This window comes from Sceloporus undulatus, chromosome 1 (assembly GCF_019175285.1).
Source record: "Sceloporus undulatus isolate JIND9_A2432 ecotype Alabama chromosome 1, SceUnd_v1.1, whole genome shotgun sequence".
NCBI classification, from domain to species: Eukaryota; Metazoa; Chordata; class Lepidosauria; order Squamata; family Phrynosomatidae; genus Sceloporus; species Sceloporus undulatus.
In genome coordinates, this window is record NC_056522.1 from 192,007,288 (window position 1) to 192,033,950 (window position 26,663).

General features: G+C 40.6%; 1 protein-coding gene across 5 annotated transcripts in view; it reads right to left on the reverse strand.

Moving 5' to 3' along the window:
- Positions 1-26,663, reverse strand: part of PLCL1 (phospholipase C like 1 (inactive)) — a 241,815-nt gene that overhangs the window by 13,420 nt on the left and 201,732 nt on the right. For all 5 annotated transcript variants that reach the window (XM_042444824.1, XM_042444825.1, XM_042444822.1 and 2 more), the window contains exons 3-5: positions 24,715-24,918; positions 19,283-19,358; positions 12,519-12,628 (exon numbers count right to left, since the gene is read on the reverse strand). In XM_042444824.1, the coding sequence (XP_042300758.1) occupies positions 12,519-12,628; positions 19,283-19,358; positions 24,715-24,918 (390 nt within the window). The remainder of the gene's footprint in view (positions 1-12,518; positions 12,629-19,282; positions 19,359-24,714; positions 24,919-26,663) is intronic.

Sequence of the window (26,663 nt, forward strand, 5' to 3'; positions counted from 1 at the left end):
AAGTTAGATGAGATGTAGCCCATTTTGGACTCTGGTGTGGCATTTTTCAGCATTAATGAAAAAGAAATATAATCTTGATTCAGATTTTTTAAAAATAGGTTATCTCAAATGAACTGTATCTATAAAGGGTTAATGATCTAAGATTACGTTGATGGATTTTTTTTTAAAGGCTGTGCATGAATATATTATCATTGTATGTTGAGGTAACAATTATATCTGATTATACTGTATACAACACAGTACAGTATATTGAATTCTGCAAAAAAAAATTTTTTTTAAAGAATGAGTTGTAGTCTTCATCAGTGAGATATTTGACCAGTTTAGAGGTGCCACTGGTTTCCAGATTTCATCAGGAATGACACTAGATGAGTGGCTGGAGCTGCTATCATCCCAGGGAGCTTCATAGCATAAAAGCAGTGGTGAATTCCTGGCTTAGCCCATGTTCACACAATCCCTTCCTCCCACAGGCAATGCTGGATGGAGCTGGATGGGGTGTTGTAAGCAAAGCATCTGGAGCGTCACAGATGTATAGTGATCTATGGATCACTAGTTCTACACAATGAATAGCTATCATCATAAACAATGAAATCAGCTCACTTGCTAGAGGAGGCAAACCAAAGGCATAAATCTGTTCCCAGCAAAATGCAGGTGGGGTTGTATAGGACTGACGTGAATCAAAAGCATGATTACTTCTGAAATACAAAAACGGAGCCACAGCATAAACTAAAGGCTATCCAGTTATTTCTAGAATCTGGCAGACTTACTTGTTGGATGCTGTAATTTCTAAATGATCTTACAAAGCTTGCTGATCTTTTAGTCTCACTTTTTAAAACCTGAAGTGGGACTGGAGATTTTAATATTGAACTCTGCAAAACACAGCCTGTTTTCCAGTATCAGCAGTGAGCGTTAAGCTGCTGCCGCACTGGAGAATTAATGCAGTTTGACTCAACTTTTAACTCACAGCTCTATACTATGGAAACCTGGGATTTATAGTTTGTTGTGGTACCAGGGCTCTCTGACAGAGAAGGCGAAATATCTCGCTAAACTAAACTACAAATCCCAGAATCCCATAGCACTGAGCCATGACACTTAGAGTGGCATCAAACTGCATTAATTTTGCAGTGCAGATGCAGCCTTAATGTCTTTTTTTAACCCTGTAGTATTTATTTATTCCTAAACAGCATAGATTATAAGGCTAGCTTCTATCGAAACCATGGCAATCCTGTTAACAACCAGGCAAATCTACTAGTGCAAAGTTCATTCATTTTCTAAACGAACCACCAGATTCCTACAGTTCTCTGTCATTATTTCTGTTTTTTAGGTAAATAAACAGGAGTCCTTTTATAAACCCTTAAAATGGCTGCTATGGCTCTGAAGGGTGATATCTAGGATAATAACCAATTATAGGAACATTTCTCTCTTGGCACAAAGTATTGCTGAGGCAGTCAGCAACTCAATATACAGTTCTAGCAAGGTGGCAGATGGGTCAGAGATCTCCCAGGGAGATGTCTGGAAGCATCTGGTTCTATCAATTCTAACTAGGCCACCAGCTCCTGAAAGGAATATCCAGGAATTGACTCAAAGTAGTCATTCATGAAAACTTTGTGGTAAGTCATTTCATGGTTTTGCTTAGCTTGCATCGTTCTTGATTGTTGGCCATGCTGGCTGGTGCAGGTGGGAGCTGGGAATCAAGCAACATCTGGAGGGTCCTGGTTTGTGGAAGGCTGCTCTGAAGTCTATTTTAGGCAATCATCAAAAGACGTGTGGGGCAAAATGTCTCCTAGACTGTACTACTTCAGGCTGTAGGCCAGAAGATCACATTACGAGACATATGGGAAACTTGACGTAAGAAGGAAGTCTTCCAGCTTAGATGTTTTGTTTTCCCTGAGATGCACAGAAACTGTAAATGTACATAATCTGTTTTATATGGAAATGCTTTCAATTTTGATGTGATAGCCTCATCTCCTCCAAGTGGGAAATGAAATGGTATGGTCCAGGACTGGTTTTACCACTTTACCATCTCTTTGCATATGGCCTAGGTGGAGACAGAAACTGGCAAATGACTGCCAAAAAATGGAATTCTCCAGCAAAACAGGAACCCTTTAAAATTTGGAAATTTTATTGACTGGGGCATTCTGGGAACTGCAATCAAGAAAAGTAACATTAAACATTATAACCATGCATATAAAATTTCGATTTCATTTATGCCCAGAATGCTATCATGTTGGAAAAGAATGATAACTCTTATTTTTTTAGTCCAGCACCAAAATTCTGACATGTTCATTCAATTCTGTTTATGCTAGAATGGGATCTCAAAACACTAACAATCTTTTAAAATATCACTGTCAGTGTATGCTAAGTTAGACTTCAGACTAGAAAAGAGAAGAATTGCCAGAGAAGGGAAGATAAAATCAGTTATCCTCTAAAATATACATTTTAGCCTCTTACAACAAATATTTGTGAAATTTTAAATGCCACAAAAACACTTAAGAATCTCTTCACCTATACAGGCATACGATTAAACCCAGCTCTTCAGACTATTCATAACAGAATTACAGAATTTTTATGAATTTTTATAAGGGACAACAGCATTTTTACGAGCAACCAATGGCCTGAAGACTCCAAACAATAAAGATAAATAAGGACCAAAGCAGACATCATATGCAGATATGGGTAACAATATCCAGACAGCTTCTCTGAAGCAGGAAAAGCTGCTTCAAGAGGAACATTATTTGATTTTATTGGCACAGAGATTTCTATGCTGCCCTTTTTAGTGTCTAGGGTCACTGACAATGCTTTGAAATAAATAAGAAAAATGAAAACTGTGTTGTATAATACAATAATAATATAATAAAAATACAATAAGAACTGAGACTATTAAAAAACCCAATCTTTAAAGAAGAGCAAAGGAAATGAGAATGGAGAAGAAAGGGGAGAGACATTCAACCAGTTCTCCACCCGTTCATTTCCAGTTCACAATCACTGTTCCACTCCATGCAAGTACAGAGCTGCAAGGCTGTTGTGTCAGGAGCCAATGAAGAGACCAATCTAAAGTGGTAGATAGATTAACACCCCCACATACCCATCCCTTTTTCATCATTCCTATTGCAGTGCCTGTTTAAAAGAGGTGGCAACATGATTCACACTGGCATGAAACAGTTCTTTGCTTTTCATACTCAGGTTGGGTTGTTGTACAAAATTTGCTCCTCAGTCCTGCTGAAACTACCCAGTCCTTCTCTATTTGGTGGGTTGCCAGAAGATATTCCTTTGCTCACAAGTATCTCCAGTCAGAAAGGCTGTCCTGCCCAAGTCCCACCAAAAGTTCAGGAATCACAGAAAAGAAAGTACTTTGGAATCACCTGCCAATAACAATCATTTGAACAGTAGGCAGAATTGATGCACAGGTTACTTGGATAGTCTTCCCCACTATGGTGAGATGTATCATATCATATTCTTATTTCAATTATAGTCATTATTTCTGAGTTAGCATCTATCTGTCCAAACTAGGAATGTGTAAATTTTATGCAGATCTGAGTCTTCTTTTTTTGTCATCTCTTTTGGTGCTGGTTAAGTAACTGGATCATTGTCTTTCTCCTTTCTACTGTAAATTTCAAGAAAAGCAGCCAATTAAATAGGGAAGCAACCACACAGCTATTTAGTGGCCCAACACAATTTAGTTCCTAATGAAAAATCCAAAGGAGCCCTGAGCAGGAATGAGCCACAGATGTCTTCAAGCAGACATTAGGCAGCCATTTGCTGGAGCTGGCAGAGAGATAACCAAGTTCTGAGTTTCCTCCATTAAGAAGGGGACTGGAATGCATGGCCTAAAAGGCTCCTTGCCACTTCTGTGATTTTGTGTGGCTTCTTTCTCTTGAAAATCTTGCAACACCTTCAAATATGATCTTTCTTCAAGGAGAAATGTTCTATGCACAGGGAAAGGTAAAGACCCCAACTAGATTAACGACTGCATGTATTTGTGGCTCACATGCAGTGAAACAAATGTGCATGTAATCACCAGCTGTGACTCCCTGCATGTGGTTGTCACGTTTTTTATTACATAGAGAGAAATGGCCTGCACAGCAAACTCTTATGCTTTATAAGCCACATGTACACATGTGAAATGAGCTAGAAGAATGAGCCTCTGACTGGCATCAAGTTAACAGATTGCACCTGGGATGGGGTTCCTGTGACCTTAATCCTTAACAGACATGTTCACAGGATGAGTACCATAAAGCTCTGTCAAGCAGGACAAAGATAGATGTCTTCCCTTGCCTTCCAGAGAATGGCTGAAGCAGAAACATGGGGTCTGAGAGATGAGAGATGGAAGGGGGTTGGACTAGGTGGCTTTTGACATCCCTTCTAACTCGACAGTTCTGTGATTCCATTAGTCTAACCATCCCTACTTATTTATTGCTTGAACTCTGAGTCCCACCTATGTGTGTGTCTATACAGAACTTGGAAATTACCTTGGACAACTACTCCCTAAAACCCCAAACCAGGTAGAAGGTTCTGGGAGTTGCCATCCCAAAAAAAAGCCCAAGTAATTTTCCTATGCCCTGATTGGGTATGATACGTATTGCACATATGGAATAATATCTGTTACCTGTCTTGTCTAAAAACTGCATTTCTCTTGCCAAATGGAACAAAGAACAACAAAAAAGAAAAAGAAAAAAGCAATGGATTGTACAGGGTTTTTCCACTTCAAATACTTTCCTTTTAAACTAATGCAAATGAACAGTCTTCCTGACTGCCACCTTTCCTCACTACCTTTAATTAAGTGCACGGCAGGAGCAGGGAAAGCTTTGATGTTTGTGTCCCAGTTGAAAATGTCACCATTTCAGGAAAAGGGCCATCTGTATGATAGAAGCTCCTGTAGTCTTCTTCAATAGACAGAGGTGGCATATTCAAGAGGACTGGAAGAATGAGAAAAACAGACCAGCGTGCATGTGGGGGTGTGGGGGTGGTTTTGTTTAAGCAATGCAACTCTCTTCTGCCACCATCTCATCTTGAATTAGGAGTATAAATATTATCTAAGTGCCCCTCTGAGAACTTTCTAAATGCACACAAATCCTTTCAAATTCAACATCTTGGCTCCTATTGTGTATGAGAGCCATAGCTATTCATCAGATTCATGCGTGACAGAAATACTTGGCTTTCTTAGATTTTTCCTGCTTCTGCCAACTCAATAATATGACTGATTCTTATCTGTCACTTGTATTCCAGTCCTCAACAGACTAATTTGGATATTATGTCCTAAGCATCCCGCCAGCTATTTCTTTCACATATGAGTGTTTTCATATATACAACCAAAGTGTTGGACATATTACAGGCTAGATCCAACTTTCCACTGGCTATTGCAGTAGAACTTTCTTCCGTTCATATACCCACTTCAGTCTCTGTACAAACTCCAATGCTGTTTCAGAGGGTTTTCCAGATCTGATTTTGTGGAAGAATGAGGGCTAGCAATGGGGACGAGAGATCATTCTCTGTTAGTTCTACTGGTTCACATCCTTCTACAGACAAAATGCCACCAATAGATATTGCCTTGGCTTCTAGGGAGAACTGAGGTTTCATTTGTTCTAGGACTCATTTGTTTGTCTCTTTATCCACCTGTGGTATTTTCACAAATCTTCTCCAGCACTACATCTCAAAAGAGTTGGTTTTCTTTCTGTCAGTTTTCTTTACTGTCCACCTCTCACTCCCATACCGAGTGATGGGAAATACGATGGCATGGGCAATCCTAACTTTAGTGTACAGTAGTATATCTTTGAACCTCAGGATCTTGTCTAGTTTTTCATAGCTGCCCTTTCCAGTCTCAATCTTCTGATTTCTTGACTGCAATCTCCATCCTAATCAATGATTGATCTAAGGTATGGGAAATCTTTTAACTATTACAATTTCCTCATTGCCTATATTCAATTCATGTCAGTTCCTGACATAGTGTGACACACAATCTTACATAAAATAAAGTACTCTCATGAAGAGAATTCCAGAACTCTTGGAGGTCATCCCAAACCTGTTTCCCTGCCCCCTATGCCTCTGCATTCTCTCACATTGGTTTGCCTACTATATTGATCTAATGGACCAGGCAAATGCATGCACACTTAGTGATGCTTTCTAAAACAGGATTCTCTGAAGTCACCATTCCTTGCAAAACAGTATAGAATTCAGCCCCCTCCCCTAAATTACCTGGGCTTGCAAAATAAAATATCTTTTTATTAAAAAAAAAACCCCACAAGATTGTAAAATAGATAATGCAGGTAACTTCTACGGTAAAATGATTGGAAAACAAAACCATTATATGAAATAACCATTGACATGAAGATCTCATTTTGTGGGCGACAAGGACACTTAACTTGCCTAGTGGGATTATACACTGTCTCTAGCTATTTTCCAACACAATAGCTGGCAGCCCAAAGACATAGGTTAAGACAGATTGATTAATAATTGCCTTGGCTAGATTAGGAGTTCAGTAGTTTTTTCCATTAAGAGTTGGCCAAGAATTTTTCATCACTAGTTGATGATCACATCAATGCCCATTGAAAACACTGTCTTGTACATGAAGAGGATCCACCAGGAGTCTGCCTATTTTTAGCCTCCCACAAGAAAAGCCAAACCTTGTGCTGTCAACAAGCAAAAGGAAGTTCTCATGAGGGCGTTTGTAAAGTTTGTCAACAGGGAATCAGGATATGATGTGACTCTGAACGATCTAATAATAAATGCCCCTTAGTTTTGCAGATCTTTAGAATGCACAAAATCCTCCACTACTAGAATTTAGCTTAGCCTAACTGGCCTCAGGCTAGGACTTGGCTTAGGGTGTGGGGACCATGCTTATTTCAAAGGTCAAGACATTTGCTAATCATCTGTGCTTGCCACAAACAAGTAGACTTCAGCGTTGAAAATGTAGGGGATTTTGGACTATAGCCTCCAATTTTCCCCTACTAGTGTGGTTATAAGACCTGCTGGTTGGAGGACTCTGTTGTTTGAAAAAAAATACATTTCCAAAGTCTAGTTGAGATCATCCTTTTTGGAAGAAGGTGAAGAAAATTAACTGATTGTATGAAAATAGTTGTTTCTTCTTGTTTTCTTTTGTTTTGCTGGGTTTTTTTAGTTTTATATATTTACATATAGAATAATTATTAATCAAGGAGAAGAGACAAGATACCTCAATAATTAAGAAGATCTGTTTAGATAATTTGTAGACAATTGAGAAGATGAGATCTTATTGTATTGCATTAGTGTGATACTATAAAAATTGTTCTGTAGCTTGTAGTGATTTATAAAAAACTGGATTTTTTTGCATAATTATACATCAATGAAATTATCAAAAAAGAAAAAAGAAAAGAAAAAGAAAAAACCTAGTTTAGTACTGCCAGAAGGGATAGCTCTTCCTTTAAAGAGAGTGAGGCAGCTGCCTCAAACAACAAATGTGAGGTGTCATGAAAGAGCAGCAACCCATTTTGATTGCGTTTTTTTACTGCCATGAACAGGGAGAGATGTTTGTGAGATTTTCTGCCTCAGATGTCAAAACAACTCAGACGGCCTGTGGTATAACATACGGGTGGGAGCAAAGAATATGTTGCTCTCCCTTAGGTAGCAAAAGTTCTTGGGCCAACTCTTGTCAAAGCGTTCCCAACTTTCAAGATTTTTAAAAAAAGTATTTCATAACATAGCCCCAACTGGACGTCACATTGTTGTTGTATGCCTTCAAGTTCTTTCTGACTTATAACAACTTATGGGATTTTCTGGAGCTGAGAGTATGTGACTTGTGCAAAGTCACCCAGTGGGTTTCCAGGATCAAACAGGAAATCAAATCCTGATCTCCAGAGTCATAGTCCCACATTCAAACCACTACACCACACTGGCTCTCCAGCACAGCATAGGGACTAGCAAAGCCTTATGCTTATCTGAAATCAGCTCTTTGTTAATATATGTCTGGTTATGAATAATTCCAAGATCATTGTTAGACATGGTCTTTTAGTTCCAAAAAGAAAAACTGCACTTCAGAAAGAAGCTAAATATAGTATAAATTAAGACAGAGCAAATATACAGCTGTCTGTGGCTCTGGAATTCTTTTGAAAGAAAGGAAACAAACAGACCTTACTTTTTATTTCTATTGGGAGCCAGATTGTTCATCTGGAACATCATGCCAAAGAAAGGTGGATATTTGGAGTCCAGAGCCCTTCTTTATCATAAATAACACGATATCATCCAAACAACATCTGCAAGTAATTCTATGGGAACATATTACTAGATTACACACGTTGGTCTATAAAGAAACATGCAGCCTTACACTGATATCTTTGTTTCTCTTCAGTGGCACTGGACTCTAAGGCGGGATACAGACCGCCAGAAAGAGGCAGCCAGGATCTGTCTCTCTTTTCCGTGTAGCCGCGCTGCAGCAAACAAACTGTGCGGCACGGCTACGTGGAAAGAAAAGGAGCGCTGAAAAATGGCTCCTTTTAGTGCCGCTGCAAACTGCCTGCAGTGGCGCGAGCACATCACTGCCATGCACATCCATCTGGACAGAGTGCAGCTGTGTGTGCCGTGTATATGGTGCTGCACAGCGATGACGTCCTGGTGACGTCCTAGGGTTGTGGGGCGTCTAGAAACGGCGCCCCGAGGCAACCCTAGCACGTCGCCAGGACATGCTACAGGGCCCATTTGTCGAGGGCCTAAGACACTTTTTTTCCATTCCCACCAGGAACGTAGCTGGGGGGGGGCGGTTCTTGGGGTCCAGACCCCCCCCTTCCATTAGAAAAATGAATGGTGTGTGCTGCTGCGCCACCGCGCCCAAGCCCCATTATAATGGTGGCACTTAGTCTGGATCCCCCGCCTTCCCATAATCCTGGCTACGTCCCTGTTCCCACTGTTAGAACACTCCTCTGAATTGATTTTTTATAAACGAACCATGAAAGAACTACTGTCTGAAAAAAGAGTTGTCTCACTTTAACATGACTCCAACTGAACACAGTTGTGTCTGAAACGGTTCTCAGTGTGAACGGCACACATAAAAATCGATGAGGAAATCAAATTATACCCTAGTGGGAATGAGCCCTTAGAGACTCAAAACTGCTAGCTTCCCTTCTGGTAAACTGTTATTAAGTGACACCACTGAGAACAGAAAGATTGGTGAGATTGCTGGGCTGAATGAAAGTGTGGTTCCGAAAACTATCTTTTAAGTGATGCACAAAAGAATGAGTCACAAAGATGCCCCCTACAATGAGTAAACAGATCAATGATTTCTGTTGTTCACTAAAAATGGCTTAGAGACTATGACATTTTCTGAACAGTATAAGGCAGCCAGACCACCCAGTGCATTTTAACTGTAAAAATTTATTTCAGTCTAAATGAGAAGATATTCCACAGTAATTTTCATATTTGTATTTCCTTTGTTGGCCTTCTGGAAGACAGTCCACACACTCCATGTTTCCAACAGCCTTGCAAACCTTTTGCTGTGTTGCACATTTCTTGAACCAAAATTCTTATTTGTCATTCTAAAAAACAAAAATAATTTGAATGTGCTCAAGGTGTTTTGCATTAAAATACGACACTATCTTATGCTGAGTGAGATTCTAGGTCCATTTCAGCCATAGGCCTAGAAAAAGTGATTTCCCACATCTACTCTGGCAGCAATATTACAAGGGTCAATAACATCACTCACATCACAAAAGTATTTACCTGCTCTTCCTCCAATGTGATACAGTCAACCCTTCTTATACACTGATTTTTTATACACGGATTCAAGCATACACGGTTTGAAAATGTTCAAAAAAAGTATAAATTTCAATTAGCAAACCTTGATTTTCCAGTTTTTATAAGGAACACCATTTTGCTATGTCATTATATTCAATGGGACTTGAGCATACACGGATTTTGTTATACACGGGAGATCTTGGAACCAAACCCCAGCGTATAACAAGGGTCCACTGTATATGCTATTCTATGCCAGCAATGGCCCTCTACACTCTACATTGGACAAACAGAACAGTTGCTACACAAGAAGATTAATGGGTACAAATCTGACATTAGAAATTGCAAGTCCCAAAAACCAGTTGCAGAACATTTCAACTGTCCTAGACACACAGTAAAGGATTTACAGGTCACAGTATTTGAACAAGGAAATTACAAAGAAAGACTAGAGCGAGAAAAGCTGAATTGAAATATATTGCTAAATTCCAATCCATTAGCAGAAGTATGAACAAAGAGAATGGCTTGGTAACGCAGTACATATATTAATACAAGAGCCCTGGCTATTGCATATATAATAAAAAGAATCTTCTTAGAGAGCGTTCTGAACCCAAGGAAAATTACTTTTGATCACACATCAACTGGCCATTATAAAGATCTAGAAGACCTATATCATCTTATGCAGCCCTTTGAAAATTGTGGGCTTTCACTCCATCCACCACTGGCAAACAGTTCTTGGAAACATGTATGGCTGAAAAAGCTCCCCCATCCCCCCGGCTACCTTACTCCAATGAACAAATGCTCTCCCAGCTAGAGACCTTTCCCAACACTGCTTCCTGAGAAATGTCAAGTACCCAAAATTAAACAGGTGTGGGTGTTAGGTTAGGCAGGCTTCATTCCTTTTAAAATCAATGAAAGAAGTTAAGAGCCAAAGGTGGATCCCCTGAGAAGGATCTGCCTGTAGGCAATCACACTGGTTCATTCATGGAAGTTTATGAGAAGCCCTTTCCCCCTTATTTTTTTCTGTTTTTTTCTTACCAGAGAAAATCCATTAGGATTAAATGAATGAATATTTATTGCTAAATGATATAAGCCATCACAATTCAGTATAACTGGGATAAAAAAAAACCAAACAAATAAAATATAGTAACAATAATAATTTTAAACAGATTACAGGCAACGGGCAAATAATAAAATAAATATAAAAATTCAAAAATATAAAATAATATTTAATATAAATAAAAAGTGGGGAACCATGTATCTTCATAATCCCTGTATAATTCTTATAAATGATTTTGATGCTTAGATCTTAATTAACATGCAGCCAAGGCAAATTTTGTGACCATAACAGTGTTATATGCATTGTTGCCAGCCAACAGGATACAAATGTGCTCAGGGGGAGATCAATTGAAAGAGAATGGAGAATATAATTAAGAAACTTTGATCTAGAGACAGCACAGAGAGGACATTGCAAAAGATAGTGCTAGATGTACTCCACTTCCCCTGACTCTTATGTGCAAAATCTTTGATGCACAAGAGTACTATTATATCTTTCCATCTCCAAACATTTTCCGAGAAAACATAATTCGCTGCATTACTGCCATTAATTTTTAGGCCCATTTCGTAACAGCCTTGCTTTGACTTTCTTTCATGGCACAGACCCAGAAGGATAGTGCTCACCCAGAAGTGCAAAGCATCCTTGTGTATAATCATTATTCCTGTGTGAGTTCATTAATAATTTCACAGATCATTTAATTACACATACATAATTAACAATGGGATATCCACAGTATTGAACTAGATACAAAACATGCAGTGTCGGCCATTACAAAACAAGTGTAATTCAGCGCAATACAGTGGCCTGGAGGATGGGGGGAAATCTTCCTTCTACACAGAGTTGTCCAAAGAGTAACCTCTGAAAACATAGCTGAAAAACCCCATACATTTTTAGAGGACCTCTGGGGGAATTTTCCAGGACAGTTATTAAGTGAATGGAAGGCATTTGGTCACAACTGTGGGGCCTCACTGTTGCCATGTGTGAATCAAGACTATGGTTTAGAATGTATTCAACATTTTCCAGATATTGGCGCACTCCAATTTCCTTCAGTCCCAGTTACATTGGCCTATGATGAAAGATGGCGGGAGTTGCTGTTCACCAGCATCTGGAGGACCACAGGTGCCCACCCCTGTCCTCCACCTACACAATACAGATAAGCACTGGACATTGTGGGCAACCTTTTCCTCAAAAAACCTTGGCTGATGTTTTTAGACTACAGCTCCCAGATCCAGAGATCAGAGGTTGTAATAAAAAAGGTAAGATTTCCAAGCTCTGATGCAATGATACTGAACTTCTCATTGTGTTGTGCATGGGCCCCAAGGAACCTCCAAGGAACTGGAAGTTCTCTTACACTGGCCTAATGAAGAGAATTTTCCTCTTCCACCCTTATCAATCTATCACTCGATCAACCGATTGAGCAGTTTTGAGCGGAAGGTATAATACAAAATCCAAAACAGCGAAAATGGATGACAACTGAAAAATATAACCTGTAATAATTTGGTTTCACAGAATGAGGAAGCCTACTTTGAGCCATTCTCTGAAGCAAAAATTCATCTTTGAACTATAAAATGCTTACTGTGAATCCCATTAAGGTTTATTTGACTAAGGATTACTTTAATCTCTTAATGCAATGAAATGCTTCCCTTCATTATGATTGTTATATATCAGCATATTCATGCCATTATATCAATATCCATTTTACTGCAACAAACACAGAATTGAACCAAAACAGATCCCCTAGAGAAAGAAAGATCTTAAGCTTTGCATTTACCTTTAGCACAGTAATGTTCCATGCAAAACTCTCAATGGCTTTGCTGAGCTTTCTTCCTTTCAGGCCCTCCTTTGTTCCCAGGTCATGAAGTTCTTCATGGAGTTTCATTCCTGCCAAAATGTGTGGTAAAGGAAAGAAGAAGTCAATGAACAACAGACAAATAAATATTAAAATATGTATTTGTTCCCCATGCTCCAGGAGGCTTAATACATATACAGTAGCTACACAGTGATCTAACTACATCTTAAACAAGAATGATTATAGAGCCTCCAGATTGTTTAATTAAAAGAAAGTTATATTGTGTTTAGTAGGACTTTTCATCGAGAAAAGTGTGCATGCAACCTTTAGTGTTTTATTGGATCCTAGTGAAATGTCCTGTCCTTGTTCATCATAAATGCTGCAGGTGTCCTGGGGTCGAAACACAATAGGGCTTTGTGAACCTGGCTGAAAAAGAAAGATTTCAGAATGGTCTAAAGAAGTGTGAGTTCTTGAAATATAGCGCCTTGAGTTTTGGCTTGCTGGTGTTGCCTCCATATCCACTTGTTTTATACTTTGTTGGTTCGATTTGTAGCAGTGTTTTGGATCTGCACTAGGACCCTTCCAGGGTTGGTTTTAATAAAAAATCCGGGACATTGTTTAGTTTGAAGTTATAGTTTGAAGTTTCTCCTTTGCTTTTTTAATTACTTACAGTTCTAATCTTATAGTGTACAGATGGCATTTCACCATAACTCTAAGACATTTCTTAATTTTATTTTTATTCCACTATGTCTTGGACCAAAAAAAGAAACCTAGACAAGGGCAGGAATAACTTGTGGTACCTGGTGCCAGGAATTGCCAGAAAAATAAGATTACCAGAAAACAGAAATATTGTTCAGATATTGTTTTAAAACCCAAGACTGATAGCAACAAATACCACAACTCCTCAATATATTTACCCCATCCAGAGAGCTCTAAATCACTTTGTTTGTGTCTCTATTGGAACCATGTCAGTGTAGAAGACTATATTGTGCAGAGGTGGAGCTTCTGTCCATTGCTACTGCAACAGTACCCTCAAATCTCAGCATGTGATTATTTCCCATAGTGTTACATGGCAGCCATTCATTTATTTGGAAGGGATCATGGGGATACATTGCAGGGCAGTAATGGAATGGACCTAGGCCTTCTTCCTGATCATTCAAAATCAGTGCCTGCATCTTATCTATGACCTTTCTTTGCATGTACAGTATATAGAAAAAGCATGAAAACCCAGTGACTTGATATTTTTTTAAAAAAAACATATTCAAGCACAGTTCCTACACACACATCCAAGATTCTTTGTATACAGTGGGGAGGGACAACTATACAGACGCTGGGGTCAACATGCACCCTCCAATGCTCTCCCCTCAGGATGCACCATCCAAAAGCACTTCTTTTCCCCCCATATCCCAGACCAAGTGGTGACCAGAGAAGACATCATCATTTCTGGTCACCATTTTGATTGGAATAAGGAAAAAAAGAGAAGATATCTGGGGAAACTGAGGTTCTGATAGACAGAGGATTATGTGAGGGTATTTTGTGTATTACCATGCTTTGCACAAGATTTTTGGGTTATCCCCCCCAAAACAAAATCACTCTAGAAATTAGGGGACTCAGGATTCCTGGGATTCTATTATTCATTATTATACAACAGTTACTTCAGTAGAAAGACTCTATTACAGTAACAAAGTACTTTGGGAAACATTGGATGGAACTACACTGCAGGAATAATGCAGTTTGGCAGCACTTTAACTGCCATGGATCCATCCTACAGAATCCTGGGATTTCTAGTTTTGTGAGATACCAGCACTCTTTGGCAGAGAAAACCGTATTGAACAATAAATCCCAGGATACCATAAGATGAGCTACAGCACTTAAAATGGCATCAAACGGCATTATTTCTGCAGTTTAGATGCATTCAAAGTGGTGTCATATGAGCAATGATGTAGAAAGAGAATGCTAACACAAAGAAAGGGAGCTAGCAGGGTCTCTTAGAGTTTCATAGACTCATTTATTATTTTCTTCAGAGGGCTACAACCACAGAATTGCATTATGTGGGCACTTCTGGTATATACTGTACAAGTTAGGCAACTAATTTTGACTAACATTCACAGGCATACACAGTGCATCATACAAAATACTGGTCAAAAGAAATAGAAAAGTCATGATAAAAATAGAAAAGTAATGAGTAGTGTTAATGATTTGTCTCCCCGTGAACAATTCTTCTTCCCAGGAATGTGTATATTTATGTACGAGTATTTAGGAGACACTGGACCTGGTTGTAAAGAACTCTTACCAAAGGAAGAGTCATGGGGAAACTACAATTAGTTTAATTCAGTTAAGCCTGTGGAAATTCTAAATATTGATTGCACTTAAACAAATTCAAGCCTTAGTTATACAAGCTTCAGCTCATTCAGTTATTATCGTGATATTAATCTGGTTAGTAAAATGCATTTAAGTCACCTTAAACAAGGCTTTAATGAAGTAAGCAAGCATGTGGAAGAGGTTTGTGCTGCCTAAACTAATCAAAAATCAATTTAATTAAAACAGATGCTACTTTCTAATTGAGATAATCTCAATTACCTTAATTAGATGTAAGATACAACAGATGTAAGATACAAAACACACACAGTGGAGCAGAATAAGACTTTACACCATCTAGATGTGAAAGTCACATCTCTTGGTTTCAAAGAATAGAAGAAATTATTCAAAATGTTGATTTCTTTGTTGACTGGTGTGTTTTCTCTCTCTCCAGAATTAGAATATCTGCTGCCAAGCTGGTATGCAGAAGCAGAGTCAGAGGCACTTGTATGCTGAATTACTTAATTGGCTTGTACCACTAAAGCACTATGGCTTGTCACATGCTTTTGAGCATTATTTAACCATGCTAGGGAAAACATTTCCTGTCCTCAGGTTTCAACGCATGTCTGCTGTGGTTGCAGAGCTTGGAAAGTTGCTCTCAAGAAGAAAGGAACATTGGTACTTACCTGTGATACATTCATTTCCAGCATTTAAGGTCTTAAAATCCTGAAGATTGGGTAGCTCCTCCCATTTTTAGGAAAGAAAACAAGACCTTGGCTCCCCTGTGGGAGGGGCTAGCCCCCCTTGGAAGTCAGTCATTAGCCAGCCAAAGTGAACAGATCAACAGAGACGACATTAGATCATCAAACTACCAAACTGCTACTGACACAAAACCAAGCGAAAACGTACAGTAAACTCTAGACATACAATTCTATGTCCAACTAAGAACACAAGCTAACATAGGCAGTGTACAGACCACCTCTTTGGGGTGGCCTGCACCCACCCCTTTCCTTGACGGATCGGGGCCTCAGCTGCCACAGTGGCAGCCCTGAGGCTCCAATCCGCCGCTTTTCCAGGGTGTGGGGAAGCAGCAAATGGCTGCTTCCTTGTGACCTGGAAAGGGGTGTCCTTGGGGCTTCAAGCCCCAAGGACACCCCAACAGCGGCAGGGAAAAAGAGAAAGGGGCCACTTGGCCCTTTTCTCTTTAGTGTCACTGGCGCAGCTGTGTAAAGGATGCGCCAGCGACACAGACCAAGGAAGGAGCTCCATTTCAGAGCTCCTTCCGGGGCTGCTGAAAGGGCGCTACAGGCCATTACAATGTACTAGGGTTGCGGGGCATCTGGAAAGGATGCCCTGAGGTAAACCTAGTACATGTGCAGGCCAGTGTTTTGAGCCGGTCTGTACAGCACCATAAGGTATAAATTCTGGGTTGAAAACATGCCAAGTGCTGCTGAGATCCGCTGTCAGAATCCAAGGTAAGTAGGATATTAGGACCTTATCTGCTGGAAATGAATGTATCACAGGTAAGTACCAACGTTTCTTTTCCCAGCAGGCAAGGTTGTAAAATCCTGAAGATCGGGATTTACCAAAGCCCCATAAGATAGGGAGGGATGTGCTTACGGTCCTACAAAGTATCCCAGCCCCACCTGCTACAGAACTTTCCCCCAAATACCACTTCCACTGATTGGAAGATGTCTAACTTATAATGCCTGATGAAGGTAGAAACAGACTTCCATCCTGCAGACTTCCACAAAGGGTGCCCTAATAGCAAGCACCTGCAGACACCTTCCTCCTTAGGGATTGCTGATGGATGGGAACAAACAGCACCTCTGACAACCTAATATCGTTGGTCCTCCTCACGTAGATCTTAACTGCTTTACACACATCCCGTGTGTGCCATATCCTCTCCAGCTCCTTGGCAGAGCGAGGGCAGAATGATGGTGGCAGTATGTCCTGCGACACATGAAACACAGAGTTCATCTTGGGAGTGAAGGATGGATCCAGCTGCAACCCAGAGTCTGGTCTGAAGATGCGCAGGTCACTGCACACCAACAGTGCACCGAGCTCAGAGATGCAGCATGCTAAGGTGATGGCTGTGAGGAATAGAACCTTCCAGAAGAGGTGTTTCAATAAAAAAAAATTGTGAAGCAGCTCCAACGGCTTGACTGTCAGAGCCTTGATAACGGTATGGAGATCCTATGATGGAAAACAATGGTGGGATCTTATTGGTCACACCTTTGAGCAGTCTTTTGATATGAGGGTGGCTGAGAATTTGGCTGCCTTCCTAGGAGGCAAAATAGATGTAATTGTGGCCAGTACCTCTTGACTGTATTGGGATGTAAGCCGCATCCCATGCCATCCTGGAGAAAGTCAACCTGAGATAGTCCATGTGCTTGAGCTTGCACCATCTGCAGCATGCCCTGAAGGTGTATTCATAGATCTGGTCCATGGATAAACACCTGGAAGAGACAATGGACTCCACCACCTCTGGAGAATATCCGCAGCGATCTAACATCTGTCACTCAATCTCCAAGTGTGAAGCTGAAGCCAGGCTGGGTACACATGGAGGACCTGCCCCTAAAGACACCCCAAGACCATGTCCAGGATTTCTTAAAACTATGCTCTCCTCAGCCATAATGGCTCCATTCTCCCTGATGGATGTCTGTCCTGCTCAGCCAATCTGCCATGGAGTTCAGTTCTCCCCGAAGTGCGACCTGAGAGGGGATGGCTCATCGGCCACCAATCTGGCCTCCTCCACCAACATCCACTTCGGCAATCAAGGGACTCTGCTCCCCCGCAGGGAACTGGGGAATGCTGTGGGTAGGGAAGCCAGGAGACTTTGCAGGAAAGGATGCTAGATAATTCCTCACAAAGACAAAGAAGTTTGTCTGGATCAAAAAATGTGTCCTACTAGGAGTGTAGGCAGGAAGAATACTGACTTCCAAGGTGGTGGGCCAGCCCCTCTCACAGGGGAGCCAGGGTCTGTTTTTTCTTTCTTGCCTATTAGGATCAAGTGGAAGAAGCTATCTGATCTTCAGGATGTTATGACTCTGTCTGCTGGAAATTGAAAATAATGACTTACAAATGAGTAGTGGGAGGATGATGCTCTGAGACCCAGAGCATCTGCATGTTATGTGCCTTCAAGTCATATCTGACTTATGGCAACCCTAAGGCAAATTAGGTATTCTTCTGAAGCTGAGATAATGTGATTTACCCAAGGTCACCCAATGATTTTTCATGGTCAAGTGGGTATTGAAACCATTGCCTCCAAAGTCCTAGTTTAACACTCTAACCACTCTGCCATATCATTCAACTACTATTTAGTTATGGGTAATGTTAGTCTTTCAATATATTCGTTAATTACCAAATTAATCTTCCTATCTATGTTGGTTTTAAAGGAAAGACACTGCTATGCTTCCTGAAATCTTAAGGTGCTGCTTCTGTCAAGTTGTGAGGAAACACGGAGCATTTCATACTACTTTTTCTTTTTGCTGTATAACTGAGAACATGTTACTTAAACGTTTGCCTCGACAGTTAAACCTCTATCAGTCTGGCCACATAGCAGGCCTCTTGTCTTCAAATTATAATAAATGGGTGATACAAAAGAAAGTTCTATTACTGGTCAACCAGAATTTTAGTAACACTCGTGTTAGATTATCATCTAATAATCATTTTGCTTGATGTTATTTTACCTGTGGCCTCAACAACAAATTATTTAGTTATCTGATTAAACTAGTTTTACTCTTTGCTATAGCTTATAGCCTTTGAAACTTATTTTATTTGTGGTTTTGAAAATAAAAATTTGAATTGAAAATGAGTAAGGCTTTGTGACATGGGCTCGAAGTAGAGAAGCAGACAGGGGTGACTTCCAGCTGCTCTGGCAGCATGGCGTTTAGATGACACACACCCCGGAGTGCCCAGATGGCTCCAGAAGTCTTCACTTTCAGTTATTAATTAAGCACCATTAGTCCTTTTGCCTGTTCTGCCTATGCAATTGGCAGCAATTTTCCACAATCTTCCAAGGCTCTATACAGAAATCGTGAGGATTGAACTTGGGACCTTCTGTACAGTATGTAGAGTATGTATCCTATCACATGCCCTTCTGCATATGCTTTTCAACTGTTTTGGGGGGTATGCCACAGCATCATAGCAGCATTAGTTGTGTAGGAACACTCATCCCATCCTCATAAGGCCATTTTCTTAACTTTCCCTTTGCCCATCTTTAAGATGTAACTCCTCGAATGGCTGCACACTCTCACTCTTCTGGCACTGAGAACTACACCTCCTTGGTTTCATGAATGGCTATCATGGCATAGCTTAACTTTGACTTTCAACAGCAAAATGGAATGTAGTATCTCTAATGTTTGGTTTGGGCAACTGTAGCAAAGCAACAGATTTGGAACAACCATCATCCCCAAAGTCCCTTCAAGAAAATTAAAAAGGGTTACCTGCTTTCTGGCATTGGACAATCTTGGCATGAACAGTGTCTGCTGTTTCTATTAAGAATTTGCTCTCTTGAATCATCTGTGTGGGAATATAATAATAAAAAGGTTGTTTCTTTTACCATCTTTGTCTTCTTCTCCTCCTTCTCTCTCTCCCACTCTCTCTTTCTCTCAGCATGTATTCAAAAAACCTTGCTCATTCATTCCTGTAAAAGGTGCCCCATTCTATAACAAACTAAATGAGAAATGATAGGAGAAATTCAATAGGCATTTGTTTTATGTCAGATCAACATGATCTTGACAGCTTGGCAGAAATGCAAGATACAGCATCAGCTGGAAATGGAAGCAGAAAACAATTACAAACTTAGGGCTGTCAGTATCTTGAATGTTTTCAAATGAGCAAACACAGTTGTGCCTCTACTAACAATCCTGTGTCTGCTTAAGGTAGTATCCAAGGCCTGTGTGTCCATCAGGAGTATGGAAATCACCAGCAGGGCAGATAGTCCTTCCCCCAGCTTGCCTCTGAAATCTGCTCTTGAAAGCTGGGACAGATTTGGGGGTAGGGAGAGAAAGAAGCTAAGCTGTAGAAGGGAAAAGAACAATAGGAAGTCCTGCGGTAGGAGTGAAAATCCATTCATGTGCAGTGGCACCAATCGGAGGCGTGGGGTGCGGATTGCACCAGGTGACATCCCAGGGGAGCGGTGTGTGATAAATGGGAGTCCCTCCATTTATCAGGGCCTTCTCCCCAGCTAACAAAGAGTTAACTGGGGGGGGGCTGTTCTTTATGAGGAGAATTACACCACTGGTGTTGTGAAGGCAGCCACCCAATCAGATGGCCATTGGTGGATAACTTTCTGAGGGGTGCTGAGGAGATGTTACACGAGAGAAAGCCTGAGGGAAAGCAAGGTCTCAGTCTGTGGTTTTGTCTCTGTATTAGTCAGGGTGTCAGGTTTGGAGTATGTTACGTCTGGCTGACATGACAGGAGCCCTGGCGATGCAGTGGTTAAATGTCTAATGCAGCCATTCATTCGCAAACCACAAGGTTGTGAGTTCGATACCAGCCAGAGGCTCAGGGTTGATTTAGCATGGCTTCCTTCCAAGGTTGCTAAAATGAATAGCCTACATGTTGGGGCCATTTATCTTACACATTGTAAATCGCTTAGGGAGTGCTTAAGTACACTGATAAGTTGTATAGAAATGTATTTGCTGTTGCTACGATTATAATTTTGTAATTGATACTTTACATTTGTGCCTGGAGGACCAGTTGTCCTCCATGTTTTGTTTCTTTAATGTCCTTTACTTTAGAATAAACCTTTTCCTTAAATACAGGCTCTTTACACCCCTTTTCACGGCCTTAGCTCAACTACTGCCTCACCGGTTGTCAATTACCAATAGCAGTTCCCAGCAGTGTCCCAATGAATTGCTGGAGTGTAACGGGTTAATCAATGGGTGGTGGCAGCGTGTTGTTTTTGAGATTAAAGGGGTCCCATCCAGTTCAGTGGGAGTGAACTGGGACCACAGAGAACCTTCTCATGGTGGCAACAGGTTCCTCTGCTTGTCTTACTTCCTGGGAGGGAATTTAAGACACTGGGTCAAACCCTCCTCCCACTCTGGTGTGTGTGTGTGTGCTACATCTGGTGCTGGCCCCTTCTGAAATGCCTGGCACTCTCCCTGAAGATGGCAGCAGAGGAAGAAGATGGGCAAGTATGCTCCTTACATCTCCTCCTGCTTCCCAGGGCTGCCAGGTAAATGAGAGAACAAGTGAGGCCGTGGGAGGGGAGGGGAAGGGAGGGGAAGCATGTGAATCCACTGCCACTCTTAATATTTTAACATATTAAAATATTATCTCTTAGGGTCTTAAGTATCACAGATTCAATTAAAATCACTTTGTACTAGAAAGATGTTCACAAAATCTTGAAAAAAGTTAAGTAATTTGAAATGTGTATTGTCACTGAGTTGGAGTCAAACTTAGTTTTACCTACAGAAGACCAAGTAAAATCAACAGAACTTTAGTTAATAAAGTATGCCTATACAAAAATAACACAGATTTCAATCAGTATGTTTTAATTCTGATTAAGTCTGGATCCAACCTACTGTCCTTGCCTGCACTGGGTCAGCTAATCCATCTGTGTACTCTCCATTCACAGTATCTTCAACTCTAGTTTTATGTGTACTCACACTCTTTGGGGGTGGAAATACCCTTTGCTATATGATCACAGGTGATTTGTAGGGTGAGACATCCCAGTGGTTTTACATCATCGTCTTAAATTCAACTGTTTAGACTGTGTGCCAAGTTTTAAAGGCAGCAGTGGTGACAATGTTTGGTAGTGGATGCAGATGAGCAGAAAAACAAAATCTATCAACTCACATCTGCCTTTGTCCATCACAGCTTTCCTCAATCTCTAGATGTGTTGGATTACAAGTGAACATTGGGAGTTGTAACTCAACATATATGAGAGCACCAAGATCATCTACCTAGACATAGTATGCCTGTAGAATCCTATTTTAGAGATCACTACTAACGTTGTTAGACTGCCTGTGTGTGTTGCATAGTGGGAAGCATAAAAAAAATCCCTGCACTGCTAAACTCAGTAGTATACAGAATTTCAGAAATTCAGAGAGATAGCCGTTCTAGTCTGTTTTAGCAATAAATAAATAAATAAATAAAAGAATCCAGTAGCTCCTTTTATGAGTAATCAGTTTAGTCTAGTATAAGACTTCAGTCCATCTCATCAGATGCAAGACTATGCTAGAATAAATCAGTCTCAAAGGTGCTACTGGATTCCTTTGTGCTTTTTTATGGAGCAGGAGAGAGATTCAAAAAACTTCATTCTCCCTCTGTTTGATACACATACAGACAGATACCAAACATTTGGAAAGATTACAGTGATTTTTAAGGAGAAATCAATTATATCTGAAAATTTGATTTACAGTCCAAACCAAATGATGTTTGCTCAGAGACAAGGCAATTGGCAGTCAGTGATGGTTATTTTTAGTAAATATGCTTATAGTTGCATTGTTTGGCTGCAATCTGATGTATATTTACTAAGCAATAAACTACTTGTTTCTGGATAAACACACACAGAACTAGGTTGAAAGTCACCTCAAGTCCTAACTTTAAAGGACACTTATTAAAGCACTTGAAACATTTCTATGGTGGCTAGGTTTCCCTATCATTATCATCATACGGAAGTACATTTCTCTTAATTCAGCTAACCATGACAAAATTGGATGGGTCTAAATATTTAAAATATAATAAAATAATCCTTTAAGTGCTACTGTGTACTGGAAAGGACAAAGTATCCAAGCCCACAAACTCGGTTTTTCATACACCTAAGCATTCCAAAAGTTTACCATTTTGATGCAGATATGGAGAAAGTGTAGGCTGTGAACTGTATACAGCCCCAAGGTAATTTCTGTGGCCCTCCAGAGGTTCCCATGCTACCCAGTTGATCAGCCCAATACCATTTTCTGCCTAAGCCAGAGCAGCAGACAAGTACTTGGCACTCAGGGTCTAAAATTATTTTCATTTCTGAGCCAGAAAATGCCATGACATACCTCTCCCACTCCCTGGCACAAAAAAACAAAATTGTAAATTCAGTTTTTAATAATTTGCTATCCTTTCATGAAAATCAAACTGTGCTGACAGAGGTAACCACTTCACCCTACCTAATGGTAGGCCAGCCCTGCAGCCTTTTTAATGATTCTGAACAGTTTGTCTCCCTTCTTGAAGGCCCCCATTGTCACCATCTCTTCTGTGCTTCTCCACTAGCCTTGCCCCAAAGCCACAGACATATCTGCTTTCGTTAGAATGTCATCATTGCTCGTTTTCTCTCAGATCTACCTTCTTTGCTTCTTTTCCATTTGTGTCCTCACATTCTTATCTGGGCTGGTCCTCAGAATAAGAAGATCGGGGAATATGGAGGGGGTGGATCATTAAGTCCAATTGCTAAACCTATAAGGGACCTACGATGCAGGGTGTAAGTTTAGCATCCCTAACCAATGGCTGTCCAGCGCCTTCTACCAAAATCTCATCCACAGCAGGAGAACCTACCATCTTCTAGGTAGCCAAGAAGACTCATCTGGTGAACAACCTACAATTTGCTATCTACGGTTTCCAGCCATTCTTTCTAATTATATCCCCTGAAATATCAAGAGAACCAGCCTGCTAATTCTTCTCTGTGGCATCCCTGCAGATATTGGAAGTCCACTACCACACTGTCCCACTACCCTCACCAGAACACAATATTCTGTAGGCTTCAGCCATTCTTCACAAAATGTGATTTCTAGACTACTCATTAAGCCACCCACACTCCTCTGGATGTGCTGCAGGTTTTCAATGTCCTTTTTAAAATGCCGCATTCAGAATAGGATCCTGTTCTTCCAATGACTGAAAAATATATAATCATTACCAAGTTGTGTGGTTGTTGTTGTGTGTCTTCAAGTTGTCCCTAACTTATGGTGACCCTAAGGTGAACTTATCATGGAGTTTTCTTGACATGTTTCTTCAGAGGAGGTTTGCCATTGCTGTCCTCTGAGGCAGAGAGAGTGTGACTTGTTCAAGTTCGCTTAGTAGGTTTACATGGCTGAGCCAAGATTTAAACCCTAGTCTCCAGAGTCATAGTTCAGTGCTCAAACCACTACACCGCAGTGGCTGGGAGGGGGAATTAAATCAAAGATGGGGATCAGGTTTCCAGGGTAGAGGCAGGGAGCTGCACTGAGCCGATTTTCAATCCCTGTCCTTCAGGCTGCACCCACCCATTTCTGCAAAACTGGTCCCTTTTGGTTTTGGGGGAAAAAAATCTGTGGGCCGTTCAAAAGGCTCAGGTCCAGACCCCCCCCCCCAAAAAAAAAGAATCTAAAAATGGGAGATTCGTGATATCTGGGTGCTTCTAGGAGGTGAGTCTTCATTTGAGACTTTTTTTTCAGACAAAGGGGTTCAGGGACCCCTGCAGCACACTGGGTAGACTACATTCAGTTACATGCTATAAAACCTTCGCTCCTTCATTAAACTGATTCCATACCCTATAGCAGACCTCAGAGTAGTAAGTGGAATAGTAGGCCTATGGCTACTGGGGCTGCTTGAACTTCTTTTGGCAATGCAAATGCTGCCAAGGTAAGCAAGATAATGATGCTTCCCAAATGCTAGATGTTGATGTAACAGCTCCTCCTCTCCAAGAAATCTGAGGAAACGCATGGGATAGAGTCAACTCTAAAAGGCCAGCCAAGACTTGATCTCCATCATCTACTGAAACCTTACACTCACACTGACCACTTGATCATCAAACACCATAAAACTAAAATTAAGATTTTAGCATTCACCAGGCCTAAAGAGATTTACTGATGAGTGAAAGCACTGGTAGAAGTATGCTCACCCCTCCCTAATTCCAACATCCCTTCAGCAGCAAACGTCTAGCTAAGCACAAACAAACTCATACCTGGTTGTATGCAGCTAGAACCTTTTTCTGAACGTCAGTTAGTGACCCCAAAGGTTCCAGGTAAGGAAAGCTGTCTTTCAGAGAGAGGGTCACTGAAGAAACATTGTCACTGTTGAGAAGTCGTGGGGACAAGGACAAAATGCACTGCTTCAAGCTGGTGATTGGTGGGAGTCCACAAAGCTCTTTAAGAGACAGAATTGTGTTCTGTTGAGAAAAGAAAAGGGGAAAAACAGCATTAGTTTCCATCTGCTGGAGAGTATCATCCAGGTATATTTTATAAAAATGTGTGTGGATATCAAGGAGGATAGTTAATGAAGGGTAGGTGTAGGGGCTGGAGATCCTGATCAAGGAGCAAAATCCAGTGGCTTAAAGGAACAAACTAAAGGGTTTGTTGTAGGAACTCCATTAATATAAAAGAGATTTGTAGGGTGTTAAACTAACATAGAGGTAAAACTAGGTTTATTTTTGGATGCAGATGAGAGAGAAGGAAGAAGGTGGGAAGAGAAGAAGTGGAAATATCCCTAAGAGTATCAGTTCACATTGGAGAAATCAGGGAGGTGGATGAGGAAACTACAGAACTATTTTAACTCTGTCACTCATGCTCTCTGTAAGACTTTTTAAGCTCTTTAGCGCTAAGCATTGTTGCCTTTCTACCAACAGTCACCTCTTCAGAAGGTAATGGATCTGAGCCTGACTTTGGATACACACATCTGATCTATGAACCAGAAAAAGAAGAAAACTGAGTGAATATGCTGTTGAGGTCAATCCAGTGTTATCTCAATTAACTCTTGGTTTGGACTGACTTATATTTTAATGTGATCTGGATAGATTTAGACTCAACCACTATTGATGGCCTCTCACCATCTGAAATAGCCAGGCAAGTTTCTTATGCAGGTAGCATCACTGTGGTGAAAGACAGTTCTCCATAATGGGAGACATTTTGCAATTCATCCACATCCATGCACACTACTCAGCAACAAGTGTCTCATCTGTGTAGTATCTGAAGTGGACTTGCAAGGCTGGTGTCAGACTGGATGTCAGGGAATGCCTTGGTACACTATCCCTCCCACAAATTTACCATGGGGTAGAGAACAGTGGAGATACAGAGCAACATATTAATTCAGCTTTCCAAAGAGGACCATGCAAGGCATAGATACCACCTTAATTTCTCCAGCATGTCTTTGGGATATTTAAGATTATGGTGGATATAACACTTTCTGTATCAGGGAGGGGGATTTATGAGGCTGCTTCAATATAGACCATAATGTCTCTGGGGATCAGAAGCATTCTGGAGAAATCTAGTGGTGAATACAAGTGTCTTGCCTAATTCAGAATGCCAGGTCACCAAGGATGCCTTCCCTTTTATTCTTTTCTTTTTTTAATAGCAAGTAGGTCTGCAGAAGCAGGAGTAAACCTTGGCATTTGCCCTAAAGGACATCTGAATTCTGCATATACTTAGGCCTCTCCAGAAGAAATGTTATGAATGCATGTTCCTAGACAGCTACAATGTATTGAAAGACTAGGTCCAACTGCTATCACCAGCTAGACTAGACCCATTGACATGACTGCCAAATAGTAAGTTACCTCTTATATAAGAATAATTGATTCAATTGGTCTATACTAGTTGATACTAGATGAATTGAAGTCCCCCAAGGTTCCAGCTAATGAACGTTGTCTAGAGAGCTATCATAGCTGATTTCTCAAAGCATAACTCATTATATATCCTTTTTGTCTTACAATAAGTAATGTATCATTTTATGTGCCTCTGTGTGTAATACAAAACCAGCAAGTTATCTGCCTGATTTGCTTATGTATTACATGTAAATATATAACCACTGTATCTGTTATTTCACTGAAGAGGAAGTGGTGATATGTCCAGCATTTTTAATCAGTTATCTTTAGCCTATATTTGAAGGTGGAAGACTTACCAGCATGCAATCATGAAGGGC